Raw genomic sequence first — 13,054 nt, forward strand, 5'->3', positions numbered from 1 at the left:
CACCAAAACTGTCTGAGTTTGATGCAAAAATATCAAAAGAACAAAGCCGAATGAAGATGATATCACTTTACTCCTTCTAGACATCAGGAAATGTTGCTTCACTCCATTTACTTACACCGCTGTACAATCAAACAGGTGCAGGCATTAAAATGCTGACATGGAAGTAAAAAAAAAAAGTGTCATGTCCAAACGCAGAGCACTGAAATTAAAGATAAAAGGTTTATTGCCTTTTCACTATTGTGTCTGACATGCTTTTCCCGCATACTGAGAGAGGACCGCCCCCTTGTGTTAAAACAAGAAAGGTGCATTAAGCTAAAAATGATCAGTGTTAGGGTCAAGGACACCAGTAAAGGCATATATTTGTTTACAGACTATAACATTTTTCATTTATAGGCAATAATATATTGGGAAAGCACAACAAATGTAAAACAGCATTATATTGATGACACTGCATTTTACAAATATTCATTACAGTTTGTTCGGGTCAAAACCGTTATACTCAGGGGCTAGTTTGTATCTTTTCACCTCGCCTACTAATTAAGTCAAAACACAAGAGCTAATTAAAAAAATAATATATAAACTTCTCATGTGTGGTCTGTTTAGTGAACTGCTGGATTATCAACAGACCAAAATCTAAAGAAGATTAAGTGTTAATCCAAGCAGGCACCAGGATTGAACTTTTCCATGTGTTTCATATGTTAGTTCAGTAGGTTTGATGACTAAAGACTTTGTGTTCCTGTGGTGACATTTGCACCTAAAATGTGGATGTATTCTATTCATAATAAAGGCATAATAATGGTAATATTGACAGAAGCATTTGTTGTTACATACAATAATGGTCATATTAATGATGTCCTTTGCTGTATGTGAAATCATTCCAGTGAACCATCTGCAGATTTTTATCTTCCCTCAGACAAAGAGCTGCTCATCCTTCCCTGAGTGGCTGCGTCTCAGCCTTAGACCAGACAGGATCTTCTGGGCTGGTGAGGTAACATTTTTCTCAACGGGAATTGTCTTTGGTGACGAACACAGATGGTGATAATGTCCAGTACTCTGCTTGTTATTGCTCTGATTTATGTTGTGATTTGCTCGACATCCTCCTGCCACCTCTTCAGCAGCCTGCGTTGCACTGGATGCTGTAGAAGGTGAAAGTGGTGCATACGTAGAGTCCAAGCCCAGCATGTACTGCACAACCTCACGGGGGCTTAGTGGGGCATCCATTTTATTCTCTGTGTTAGTAGTCACATGCTGGGGCTCAAGAATGCCCTCATAATGGATATCTATGTCTCGAGAAAGTCTTTGTGCCCCTGGCTCTGGAGAAGAGCTGCGACTGCTGTCTGCACTTCCTGTGTGGCCCCTCAGTTGAGGTGCAGCCTGTCTGGCTGCACATGCTGGGTTCGAGACTCGGGTTCCTGTATTATGATGTCGGTGATACTTCACAGGCTGTCTGGTGAAACGGTAGTATGGCTGGACTCCTAAATCAGAGGTAGCTTCTCCTACCATCTCACCCTGAGGATCACTTGATACATCTCTCATAGCCAGGACTGGAGCAGTAGAAGGATAAGCATGTGATTCACAAAGTTAAGCATTTCCAACACCAGTTATTGATTATTTTGCTTAAAAAAAACAAAATCATTCTATATGATATATAGCGCAACTTGACTTGAAATCGAGGACTTTTGAAGCTGCTGTTTTAGCAACAGAGAAGAGAGCCCCTCAGAAACACAGCGAAAGTACAGAAAGCAAAGAATGGTTTGAGCCTCAGACTTTCCAAATCCCCAAACTCCAAAATCTAACTTTGTGTTGTCCAAATTCATACAAAAACTCAAATGTCAAACTGCAAATTCCAAAAGAAATGATCATAATATAATTAAAATCACACAAATTAATTCATTAATTCCACAAAGACTATCCCCGACAAAACGTACTCAACCGAATTCAGCCACTTTTACTGAATAGCAACATATAAGGAAGTCCTACTTCTAAAGATAACTGGATGATGTACGCAAAGTAATTAAAAAAAAACAGACATTTTAAGTATTCTACACCTACAGAATCTCACGCTTAGAAACACAAGCTACTTTGTAACTGTAAATTAGAACCAACCCCCTGTGTGCAAGAAATTAAGCAAAACACTTGGGAGCTGTTTGGTAATACCTACAAGAGGATTATTTAAGACATGTCCTCAAGTAGCAAAACTACAAGCTGACACAAGAGAGAACTCATTGTACTTGGCAACTGAAAACGTCAACATCTTTAGGTTTCACAGGACAGAGACACAGTGGATAAATTAATTTGCTGACCTGCTCTAGTCAGGAGTAACTTCTCTATCACTATGCCCCGCCTACCTGCTCTCTCACTGGCTTCAGCGCTGAGCTGGTCCACTGCCTCATTGGATGAAGACTTGTCAGATATATAACCCTCGCTTGACTCTCTCTTGATTCGATTCTGCTGGAATGACACAAGTTGAGTGGTGGATTACAGACCACATCTAAACCTGCAGCACTGCATTATTATAGGATTCCTACCGGGGGAATGACTACTAACTACTTGGGATGAATCTTTTTTATTTTTATTTTTTTTATTAGGTACAAATATAAAAAGGTTTTACTCTCCTAAAGAAAGGTGATATCCTTTTTGTGTTTTAATTCTTTTGATGCAACCCAGCTAAAACCCCACAATTAGGTGAACTTTAAAAAATTTCTTTTACAGGAAAGAGCTGTGTAAAGCAGAAAGTAAAAGCTAGAAAGACGGTCATGCAGGCCAGAGTGCAGAGGGCAGGAGAAATGCAGCAGTGTGCGTGAGGATCTTGTTAATCCTGATGGAAAAAACGTGAGGTTAAGGTGGCAAGTGTTAAGGCTCTTAAAAAACTGGTAAGTATGTTTACTCTCACATGGTGTGAATGCTAAGCAACTGCTGCTTAAAAGGGAGCAGTTAAAAATTAGCCATAGATGTTTAAAGCGCACTGAAATACTTACTTCTACTGAGCGTGGCCGCTCTCTGGAGGTGGTTTCATTTTCTGAGTCGAGATAAGCTACCCCATCCAAGGGGCAGGAACCTCTGGGAGGGGTGTCAGGAAGAGGTGCGGTAGGGGGTGGAGGAGGGGGTGTATTGGATCCCTGCTCCAGGCCGAAAATTTTGTCGTGGTGTGTGATGAGGAACTCAACAAGTACAGCCTGGTAGGTGGTCTCCAAGAGGGCAATCATTGACATGTCTGTCGACACTAGAGGGCGCAATAACGTTGGCCCAAAAACAATGCCTAAATTGCTGGGAGACATCTTGTTCTCGTAGTTTTCTGAAACTCTGTAAATAAACACATGAGACAAATTCAAGGACAGCTTAAGTTAAATTTGACTTAGAAGTCAAAGTCAGTGGTCCAGTATAGAAATAAGTAAATGTCATCTATCAGGTTTAGGCCAAGTTAAACTAGAGAGGTCTGTGGTGCCAGAGCATGCTCACCTTTGAAGATGAGATACAAGATAATGCAAGGTGCTGTAGCAATATGGAGGAAGTCTGTGTAGTAGCTTTTGCAGGTTGTCAGTGATATCCATTATCTCATTAGTCTCTGGTGACGTCTCCCCATCATTCAGGTGCTGAATTGCTTTTCCCACCGCGACAAAATCATTGTACAGGTCAAAAGTTAGTAAGGGCTCAGGCAGCTGCAAGAGATAATATTGAAAATATTCAGTGTGATATCAGAGAAAACTTACATCTTTTGAATTGTGCAAAAATGAGGTTTATATTTTAATATCTCCTTTACCTCCTTAAAGAAGTGCTTAAGGATAGAGGTGATGTCATGTGGTGAGAGGTCCGAGAGGTCCACTTGCTCTTTTTGTGTTTCAAAGGCATGGCAGAGCTTCTGAATGCGAGGCTTGGACCCACTCACGCGATACACACCCTAACAGAAATGATTATTAGATCACTATTCATACTTGACAACCAATGTATTTGTACCAGTGTGAGGATAAATAATACCTGGACAGAGAGAGCACGGCTCTCAATCTCAGATGTGCAGAGAATCACTACAAAGGGCACCTCATCTGGCCTGTCACGTGGCAGCAGAGAGAGGTCCACTCCAAACACCGATCCCTTCTTATGCTCACATTCTAGCTGACACACCTCCATACACTTCCTGTGCAAAGCTAGGCCACACTGAATGTGAGATAGAAAAGAGCCAATCTCATTAATAATCTCATGAAAGCCAGTTTTCTGCCCATGTTACAATATATTCATCAAATGTGTAAGCATACCTCTTCACATTCAACCCCACTGACAACAATATAGTTGTCACACTGCTTGCATTTGGCCATTTTGCTTTTCATTTTCTTGAGTCGATGTGATAGTGCAGCTCGCGAAACCTGTGGCACTTTGGCTGGCTGACTATCATTGTACTCTGGAGGAAGGTGGAGAAGATAGATTTATTTGCCAGCCAGGGATCAAATAAAAAAATATACTCTATTAACATATTCTGTTCATGAAAAGAAAAGGAGGTAAGAACCTGATTCATCCCGGTCATCTAGGTCGTCTGATGACACTGTCAAAGTGGATGCGGTTTTACCCTGCCTCCTAGCTTCAGTTATATATTCCAAATAAAGCAAAAACACAGTTTAAATTAAAAAAAAAAAAAAAGTTCCACAAGTTTCGAGATGCATGTACTGTAAATTAAAAGTTAGATACAAAAATGTAAGCCTGTGCCTACCAGGGCTAGACAGGGACTCCGAACTGCCTCCGATGCTCTCACTGTCACTATATCCAGTTTTCCCTTAGGTGAACCAACACACAAATATTATTAAAGAGAAAGATTTTTTTTTTATATATAAAAAAGTATAATTAGGTGGAGCCCTTACTGCAATCACTGGATCGTCGCAAAGGACTATCATCTGCCATGAACGAGTCTGGCAGAGTGTTCAGAGCGCTGGTTTTTCTTTTGTTGCTTTAAAGAAAAGAAGTTATTGAAACAATTATTTTAATAAGTAAATAGGTGGAATATATCAAACATGTTTTCTATCCTATTTTATGACAAAGATATACACTCAAATACATCTGTCCCTACTGACACATGTTTATATGTTCACATTTATATTTAAAAACATGCTACATAAAAGAAGCAGCAATAAGTCCTTTTAACGCACCCTTTACCGTGAGGAACATACTCCTGGAAGGTAAATTTTTGGAGAATCTGCTCAGGGCGACGCTTACTGAGAACATACTGCAGATAGGGCTCACCAGACTCCTGGGCTCTGCATGTTACCTCCAGGTTGTGATAGCCAAGTGGAACAGGCTCTGCCTGCTGACGCTGGAAGTAGAACAGGTTCACTGTGACCTAATACAGAGAGAAGACATCATGTGGAGTCAAGGAAAAAAAATTTTAATCAAAAAAAGTGATATAAAATATAAGAGTAGTGTTTTGCTCACAATTTACTTTTCATACCCGCAAAAAGTAAAAGAAAAAAAGAAAAAATATGCAAAGGAATCTTGTAATTTTATAAAACATGGTAGTTTTTTATTAAAATTCTTTATACTGTATGATGCAAAACATAAATCACTGCTTAGGTAGATTATTATTTTCAGGTACATTTTTGTATTAATCAAGCTGATTAACTACTAATAGTTAGACATGTTAACTTCTCTTCAGTCAGCGTGGGTCTGAAAAAAAGTTAAAAAAAAAAAAGGAGCAGGCCGCGTTTCCAGCTTCCTAACTATAAATTTAAAATATTGTTGTATGTAAACTTTTTCGTTCTTAGGTAATGATCCTGTAAATATATATGTAGCTATCCAAGACAACTTATAATATCAACTATATAGTAACACATATTCTATATTTATACCAAAATGAAGTACTGACCTCTTTGAGCACAGTGTCTCCTTGAAAGATGAGCTTACGAATGTGTGAAATGATTCTTTCTTTCACCTTCACTAACTCATCTTGGTGGATCTTTGCATCAGTCACACACTGTTTATATGTCAACTCTGCCTCTAACACCTGTGAGGACAGAAAGAAAATCTAAGTGGATATGCAATCTGTGTTTTCCTCTTTTTGCATCGTCTCATAAGCCATTATTAAGGATACCAAAAAATATTTACTTTTTGTTTGCTGAAACCATAGGCCCTTATTTCTACAAATTATACAGTATTTAGTCTATTAACACGACACTCACCTTAGTCTGAGCTTCATCCTTAGACTTCCTCCTCTTATCTAGTGTTTTGCTTCCTGCTGTGTCATCTGCAGCCTTAGCAGAGACAGCTTTCGCCTTTTCTAGCTCATCACAGCGCTGGAAGTACTGTTGCTTGGCCTTTTTATAAGCTGTCACTGCTTCATTCTGAAAACGAGGAAGGGAGATACACAAAGTGGAGAACACCGTTTATTACTGGCACAAATTTTAGCACAACATACGAGAAAGGAAACATGTTGGTTACATCCATAACAGACAAAACAACATATACATGACATGCAAACAAGTATACTGTCCACTGTTTATACAATTTATACACAGATACTAATTTTAGATGAACTGAGACAAAAATATGTAATGATTCTGACAACAATTTTACTATTTTCATGTACAGTCTAATATGACTTTAATAGATACCAACATGTTCACTAACGGTGCAAATAACTCTGCTTAACGTCAACCAGTACCAGGAGTGATTATTTACTTACCATCCTCCTTTGTTCTCTTGCCCACTGCTCTTTAAATTCTCTGCGCCACTTATCAATTTCATTTCTCTTTGCACTCAAGGCCTTTGAGACAGAGAATCGATATTTAACACATCTACATCTAAACATTAGAGATGGTTTTACATGATGTGTTTGTAGGCTTCTATACCTGGTAACAGCGACTTTGCAGCAGATCAGAAGTCCTTCTAGCGTTCAGACAATTTTTGCTGTCTTGTTCTAGAGCCAGTGTGTAGATGTACTGTAATGGCATCATTTCCTGCATAGACAAGAGCAAAGAAAGAGAAACGCCACAGTCTAAGAAAGAGAAATGCCACAGTCTCTGTTCTAGGCACCATTATAAGTAACCCATTGTGATGTACTTTAGCAATCATTGGTACAGTTTTTGTCAAGTATCCAGTAAACCATACCTGTTGGAGTACATTGGTTTTTGCTCCTTCAGCCGTCTTCATTATACTTTTTGCAAATTCCTGCTCTGCAAAGAAAAAAACAAACTTTTTTTTTCTTTTTTATGTAAAAATAAAAAACACAGGCATGGTACGTGAAGATAAAAAAACACAAGTAGAATCCACTGAAATTCTTGCACTATACTGAACATTTTTGGACATTACCTATCTTCTGTGTCTCTTCACAAGTCTGACATTTGATGAATAACCTATGCAGCACCCACAGAATAACTAGAACCTGTAGTGTGGTCAACTCTAACCTGTGTCTATTTTGAAGTTAAAAGAGGAATTAATTTGGTTAAAAATACCTGTGGTTTGCATTTTGCATCAGTTCAAGAACTGCAACAGGAAATGAACCAAGCTGATGTCAGTATGATCTCACTCACACTGTGCAAGTACTGATACAAACACTAAGTCAACAGCAGTTTGTGATCTGACTGCTCTCTTTGAGCAATGGGCTCTATACTGTTAGCAAACTCAATGTGTTGCTTTACTGTGTAATCACTAGTTTGGGGCTGAGCTTCACCCAGCATTACTCATGTGTTATCATTGCCTAACTGATCTCCTTACACACTTGAGGTTGGTAACTGTTGCTCTGTGTTTTGAATGATAACACTAGTATCAGGTAGTGATGTCTATTGTATATTGACATCACTACCTGAATTCATAGGATCTGAAAAGGCTCACAGAAGAGGAATCGCTGTGTACTCCAAAGGCAAGTAGTGTCTTTTATTGCCCTCCTCTTTTCAGCTAATCTGCTCTTTAATCCTTTCTGTTTGTGTGTAGCGTGCAGTTCTCTGGAAGGACTGCATAAACTCACATCCTCTTTAACAGAAATAATCCAGGCAGGAGATGAAAATTACTCGATGGTACTCCAGCTAATACTAAAAATGCATGTATTATGATTTTTCTTTCTAAATGGGTAATACAAAGCAGCAATCCAATCTTCAGTGTGCACCTCTTCTCCTTACAGGGTGACTACTGCAGCACTATTTCAAATGTTATTATATCAAAGCAAACAAAAAAACAACAACAACCATTTGCTCTAACTCTAGATGAAAATACTAGGACACATTCACTTATACCTAACCTACTTGCATGAAATGATCATTTACTAACACTTTAAACCAATTAATGTTGGTACTACTCTAAGACTACTGACTTCATAGTGGATCAGAATTATTTTCATTTATATTGTACACATTATGGCTTTGCATTTTGTAAGAAATCCAACTATTCTTGTTTCTGTGTGCGGTTTCTATTCAAATATCCCATCTACGATAAGACAAAAAATTTGCATGTTACACTACTATTTCCTTTACTCAGCTGTGTATTTACCCAAGCTGATTCTCTTCTCCATCCAGGCAAGAAGGTCTTTGGCATATCGGCACCACAACTTGGTGTACTGCAGCGCCGTCTCCACTCCATCCTCACAGCGACATAGGGCCAGGTCTGCTTCTTGGACTGTGAGAGAGTACATCATCATAATGGTAGGCTCGAGGTGTACCCAGGAATTACACTGTAATAGCACCTAATATCCCCTTTTCTCAAGAAAACGTTTAGTCTGTCCTTAAGTGATATTAATGGTCCCAGACTATATCTGACAACATAAAGAGGTTTAAAAATCAAATACCAGTTAAAAAAAAAAGATATACACAAACCCAAAACAGGAAATAATGGCTGGATATGACAAGTCATAGCTGCTCCTCAGAGTAAAGGTCCTGCAGTTTCCAGAAGGTGAGAGCAAACTCTAGCATGTATACTGAAATATACATTAGTTTGTCGGTAAAAAACAAAGAAAAACCCCTCTTAAATTAGTCCTATGTCTCACAGTTGACAGAAAAAGGATGTAACTAGAGAGAGGACAGCACCAAAACAAACTGCTTTAGCTAAATAACTTCCCTCCTCTCTCTTCCCTTTTGCCTGGCCCCTCCCTCTCACACCTGTTCACTCGTAGTCAGCTACCGACACAAGCCATGTTGTGAGAGCACATAACAGCACACTAGCATGTTGTTATAGCGCTACTGTGGTCACCAAGGCAGGGCGTTAATACGATAACCACTCTTCTTCCTCTGTGAGTCACACTAGTGTAGGGTGGATGATGTATCTGTGACAGTCACATGGTCTAACAAAAGCTCCCTACACTACTTTCTCAATGTGTTCCACTTCCAGCACAACCTTCGCAAATAAATGCAATAATTTTTTTTCTTTTAACCAAAGCTGATGCATTTCAGCAACTTTCACTTCTTCTAGCGGTCCATTGTGCAGTGCTTTAAAACATGCAAGCATGTTATGCCAGAGAGACAGAGAGGCAGATTTTATACTGCTCTTCCCCTTCAGATAGCTGCCAAATCCAGTTAGAGTGGTAGGGAAAAAAAAATCAAACCAGACTTTCTTCTGCCATCATGCGCAGCCCACAAAATAAAACATGCAATTCCAGAGATATGTTAGGTTTTGTGCTATGGGTGACCTCTCTTAGCCTTTCCTCTCTAGGGAGAGCTCTGAGCACTTTCAGAAATCAATCCTTTGGAGTTCAAGCACTTGGAATAAGGATTATTCAAGTCAAGTCCAGAATGCAGAGTGACAGGGTTTAGAGGAGCGTTGAATCAGGTTTATCTCCTGGCATGTGAGAGAGAACAAGCGTGCTAAGGTGGTGTGGGGGAGGTGTTCTTGAGAAGAGCTTCTATGCCCCAAGAATACATTTGACATTGCTCACCATCCAAGTTTAACACAGTGTGCCTCTGTAATATCTTATCTTACCATGTGCCTATAATTTGAGTCAAACTGAAGTTTGTGCACTTAGCCCAAAGTCCCACTGTAGACTATGAGTAAGTCTGGTGCATTTATCCATCTGACTTGTATTTATGCCATAGACCATGTAACAGGAGATTTCTGTGACTCTCTTTTTTCCACTAGTCTAATGTAAAAACTGAGAGCAGCTGTCCCCTGCTTTAATCCTCTCTCTTTAGCCTAATCTTGTTACAGAAGGATCGTTACAACTCACAGCTGATTACAAGACAATAAATAAATGTTGAAGAAGAGTATTTGTAAAGTGTCACAGACAGTAGCTCCTGCTACATCTAATGATCCGATGGGATGAAGGATAGTATCCTGTCAGTCCCAGGAAGGTTAGTGCTAGGTTAAGCAGGTGACTGAACCACTTCAGCAACAGGTTCACAGTGTAAAGGAATGTCGCATTGAGACCAACTGTTTATAACAGCTGTCGTTATTCACTGACCCTGACCAGAGAGCATGCAGACAATAACACACTCATTTGGGCTTTTTCATCCCTTCTGTCACACAAACCATACCTGTCTGAGATCCATCCACGTCATTGGGTTCGGCACATATCTGTGGACAAAGTGCATCTTCAAACTGGTGGAACTCTACAACTCTATCAAAGCACATCTAATCGTCTAAAAACAAACCATCATTTGAAAACTGAACCTGAGCTAAACTTTAGCATAAACAACAGCATAAATGACAGGCCTTTGATTAAGTAGGTCATTCACTACATTCAAAAGGTATTTATTTCTTACAGTCACGTCATGTTGCTCGGTGGTCTCTGCAGTTTCTACAGAGATAGGTTCTGAGATGGACTGGGAGTCAATCTCTGCTAGCAGATCATCCCCTGAGCTGAGCACAGAAAGAATGTATAAAGAGAGAAACATATTTGTCAAGGAATATGCCAGCAAGCATATGCTACTGGGCCTTTTAGTACCATAAACAAGCCCCTTAAGAACCTTTCAAGGTCCAGTTTATGTATTTTTATCATCTTAACTATATTCACCACTGCACCTTTGCTTTAGAGAAATGTTATAAACAGTTTCCAGTCAGTGCTTCTAATAAAATATGAGTCACAATCAGGATAGATTAAACCAGACATGGCAATGCTAATATAGAAAGTTATTAAACCTTTAGTTAAAAGCTTGCACTAGATAAATATACCGACAGATCATACATAATTGAGTTCATGTTGATGGATTATTAAATGATAAAATATAAATTAATAATTCCATCCTCAAGAGCTTCTTATCATTTTCCATCTCTAGACCATTTGAAATACCAATTCACTAACCACAGTTTTTACTTAGCACCCGAGTGATGCAGGAGAAAAGGGTTGCACAAGGTAATACTTACGAAGAGATGAAAGATAAATCAAGGTTATCAAAATCTCGGAAGATCTCACTGTATCGCTTTGTTTCAGATTTCTGCACTCGTTTCACATCTGAAATGAGAAATGTAAAAGCTAAGATACACACAAACTTTACATTGTATTTATGTTACATAGAGTACACAGTGATCCTGACATGTGAACCCTTCCCCCACCCCGAAAGAGCACAAACTATATAGAAATGCATATTATACCACAGTATCAAAGCTAGTTCATCAAGTATATGCCAACATTTGGTAGCTTGCAAACACACAGATACACACATAGATGAACTGAAAAAAGGATCCAGTTCAAAAAAATAATCAAACTTAGCTTCTCATAAAATCCTATCTGACAGCATTTGCACTTAATGTGAAATAAAACTGACACATTTTGCTGCTTAAACTTTTGTGCTTTTGTGCAACACTTTGACCGTTTATAACCCTCTGACATAGCAAAAAGTTAAAAACTGATAATTCACAATAGGTGTAACAAATGTAAAAAAGAAATCACTCGCTCAGAGAGGCCTCCATTTTGGTCAACCACATCCTGCTTGCAGTTTGTGTCACGTCCCATCGTGTACATAGAGTCCTTGTTTTTCACACCACCAGTGTTTCAGCTCAAGAATAAGAGCTGACAGGAAAGTAAGATGTTTCAGCAAAATTTGAACACAGTTTTCCAATGTAGTTGCACTTAACTCTGACAGTTGTGTTTGCTGTTTACCCGCAACATTTGCAAAAGCTACTTGCATGAATTGAGGCTACACTGCAACAAGCTTCTGAATAGAAACTTTCAAGCAAAGAAACATTTCTAATTTCTAGTGTGTCAAATGACACAAAAGTCTCCAAAACATTAGTTTTAAAAGAAGTGGACAGTCTTGGCTTTTTGGAAGGAGTAGGCTAATTCTGCTGAATAAAAATACAGAAGTTAAACAAAAAGACAGAACAAGAACCTTTAAAAAAAGAGTTCAGGAAGTTCATCAACAAGGAGGATGCCGCACAGCAGCAGAAATCTTCTGACAGACTCATTAACAAAGGCACTTTATGCATGCAGCGTCTGCATGCACCCACATGAATACCCATGTCATAATGGCGCTACACTGCTTTGAGTAGATTTCCAGTAACACAAACCAAAATAATATTTGGCAATTAAAAAGTTTGGGGTTTCTTCAAATGAAGAAAAATGTGTATCAATAGCAAAAAAATTTGAACATTTTGAAAGGAAAGAAAACAGATTTAAGTTTCATTTAAGCATGGGCAAGTTGATATTTAGAGTAAAGGATACAATTTACTCAAAATGACCACATGTCATATATCTTATTTGTGCTCACCTGTGCCTTGAGTAGAATCCTTGTTTTCCACTAAATCTTCTTCCATTTCTGCGCTATTTCCACAGTAGGCAGACCCTAACAACACCTCTCACACATTATCTCGCATCAGGGTCAAACTACAATACACAGTAAAACACTTCGTATTTGAAGTGGTAGGAAATCAGGACAGTAGTTTAAACACAGCGATATAAAGCTGAGCCCCAAGCGCGCTGATATGCAAGTTCTTAAAATGATCTTCCTCTGGTAGAGTGAAGGTTGGCCAATGTTTTCGCCATCAAGGGGAAGAGGAAGTGTATCTTACAGTCACTGGAGGCCCCACCTACATTGTCTAACCATATATAGTGAAAAGGTACCACTGTGATAAATTTGTATTGTCGTAGTAAGAAAGATTGTTCCTTAAATATTGGCATGTACCACTGTAATGTAACAATTACACTTCAGAAAACATA

General features: G+C 38.9%; 1 protein-coding gene across 4 annotated transcripts; it reads right to left on the reverse strand.

The window, feature by feature from the left end:
- Positions 1-51: 51 nt before the first annotated feature.
- Positions 52-12,895, reverse strand: LOC120738600 (GEM interacting protein). 4 transcript variants are annotated; one of them, XM_040039938.1, is made up of 21 exons: positions 12,606-12,895; positions 11,263-11,350; positions 10,662-10,758; positions 10,434-10,473; positions 8,461-8,586; positions 7,087-7,151; positions 6,828-6,935; positions 6,662-6,742; positions 6,159-6,320; positions 5,846-5,983; positions 5,133-5,323; positions 4,848-4,933; positions 4,700-4,762; positions 4,499-4,570; positions 4,251-4,393; positions 3,976-4,152; positions 3,761-3,898; positions 3,460-3,659; positions 2,979-3,303; positions 2,349-2,448; positions 52-1,544 (listed from the first exon to the last, which is right to left on the reverse strand). In XM_040039938.1, the coding sequence occupies exons 1-21, from the start codon at positions 12,649-12,651 to the stop codon at positions 910-912; spliced, it is 3,081 nt and encodes a 1,026-aa protein (XP_039895872.1). In that variant the 5' UTR covers positions 12,652-12,895; the 3' UTR covers positions 52-909. The 4 variants fall into 4 exon arrangements, with proteins under 4 accessions (XP_039895872.1, XP_039895863.1, XP_039895880.1 ...); XM_040039929.1 differs by having other exon boundaries at positions 2,349-2,451; XM_040039956.1 differs by lacking the exon at positions 2,349-2,448 and having other exon boundaries at positions 1,410-1,544; positions 12,606-12,893.
- Positions 12,896-13,054: the final 159 nt, after the last annotated feature.

Source organism: Simochromis diagramma, unplaced genomic scaffold (assembly GCF_900408965.1).
Source record: "Simochromis diagramma unplaced genomic scaffold, fSimDia1.1 OVJJ01000321.1, whole genome shotgun sequence".
Taxonomy (NCBI): domain Eukaryota; kingdom Metazoa; phylum Chordata; class Actinopteri; order Cichliformes; family Cichlidae; genus Simochromis; species Simochromis diagramma.

Bases quoted from the DNA above. Each gene is read 5' to 3' on its own strand.
- LOC120738600 (XM_040039929.1), bottom strand. From the start codon at position 12,651: ATGGAAGAAGATTTAGTGGAAAACAAGGATTCTACTCAAGGCACAG. The intron at 4,934-5,132 runs GTGCGTTAAAAG...TTTTCTTTAAAG, and splicing joins TATGTTCCTCACGGTAAAGG to CAACAAAAGAAAAACCAGCG. The intron at 1,545-2,348 runs GTAGGCGGGGCA...CTACTGCTCCAG, and splicing joins TGAAGCCAGTGAGAGAGCAG to TCCTGGCTATGAGAGATGTA.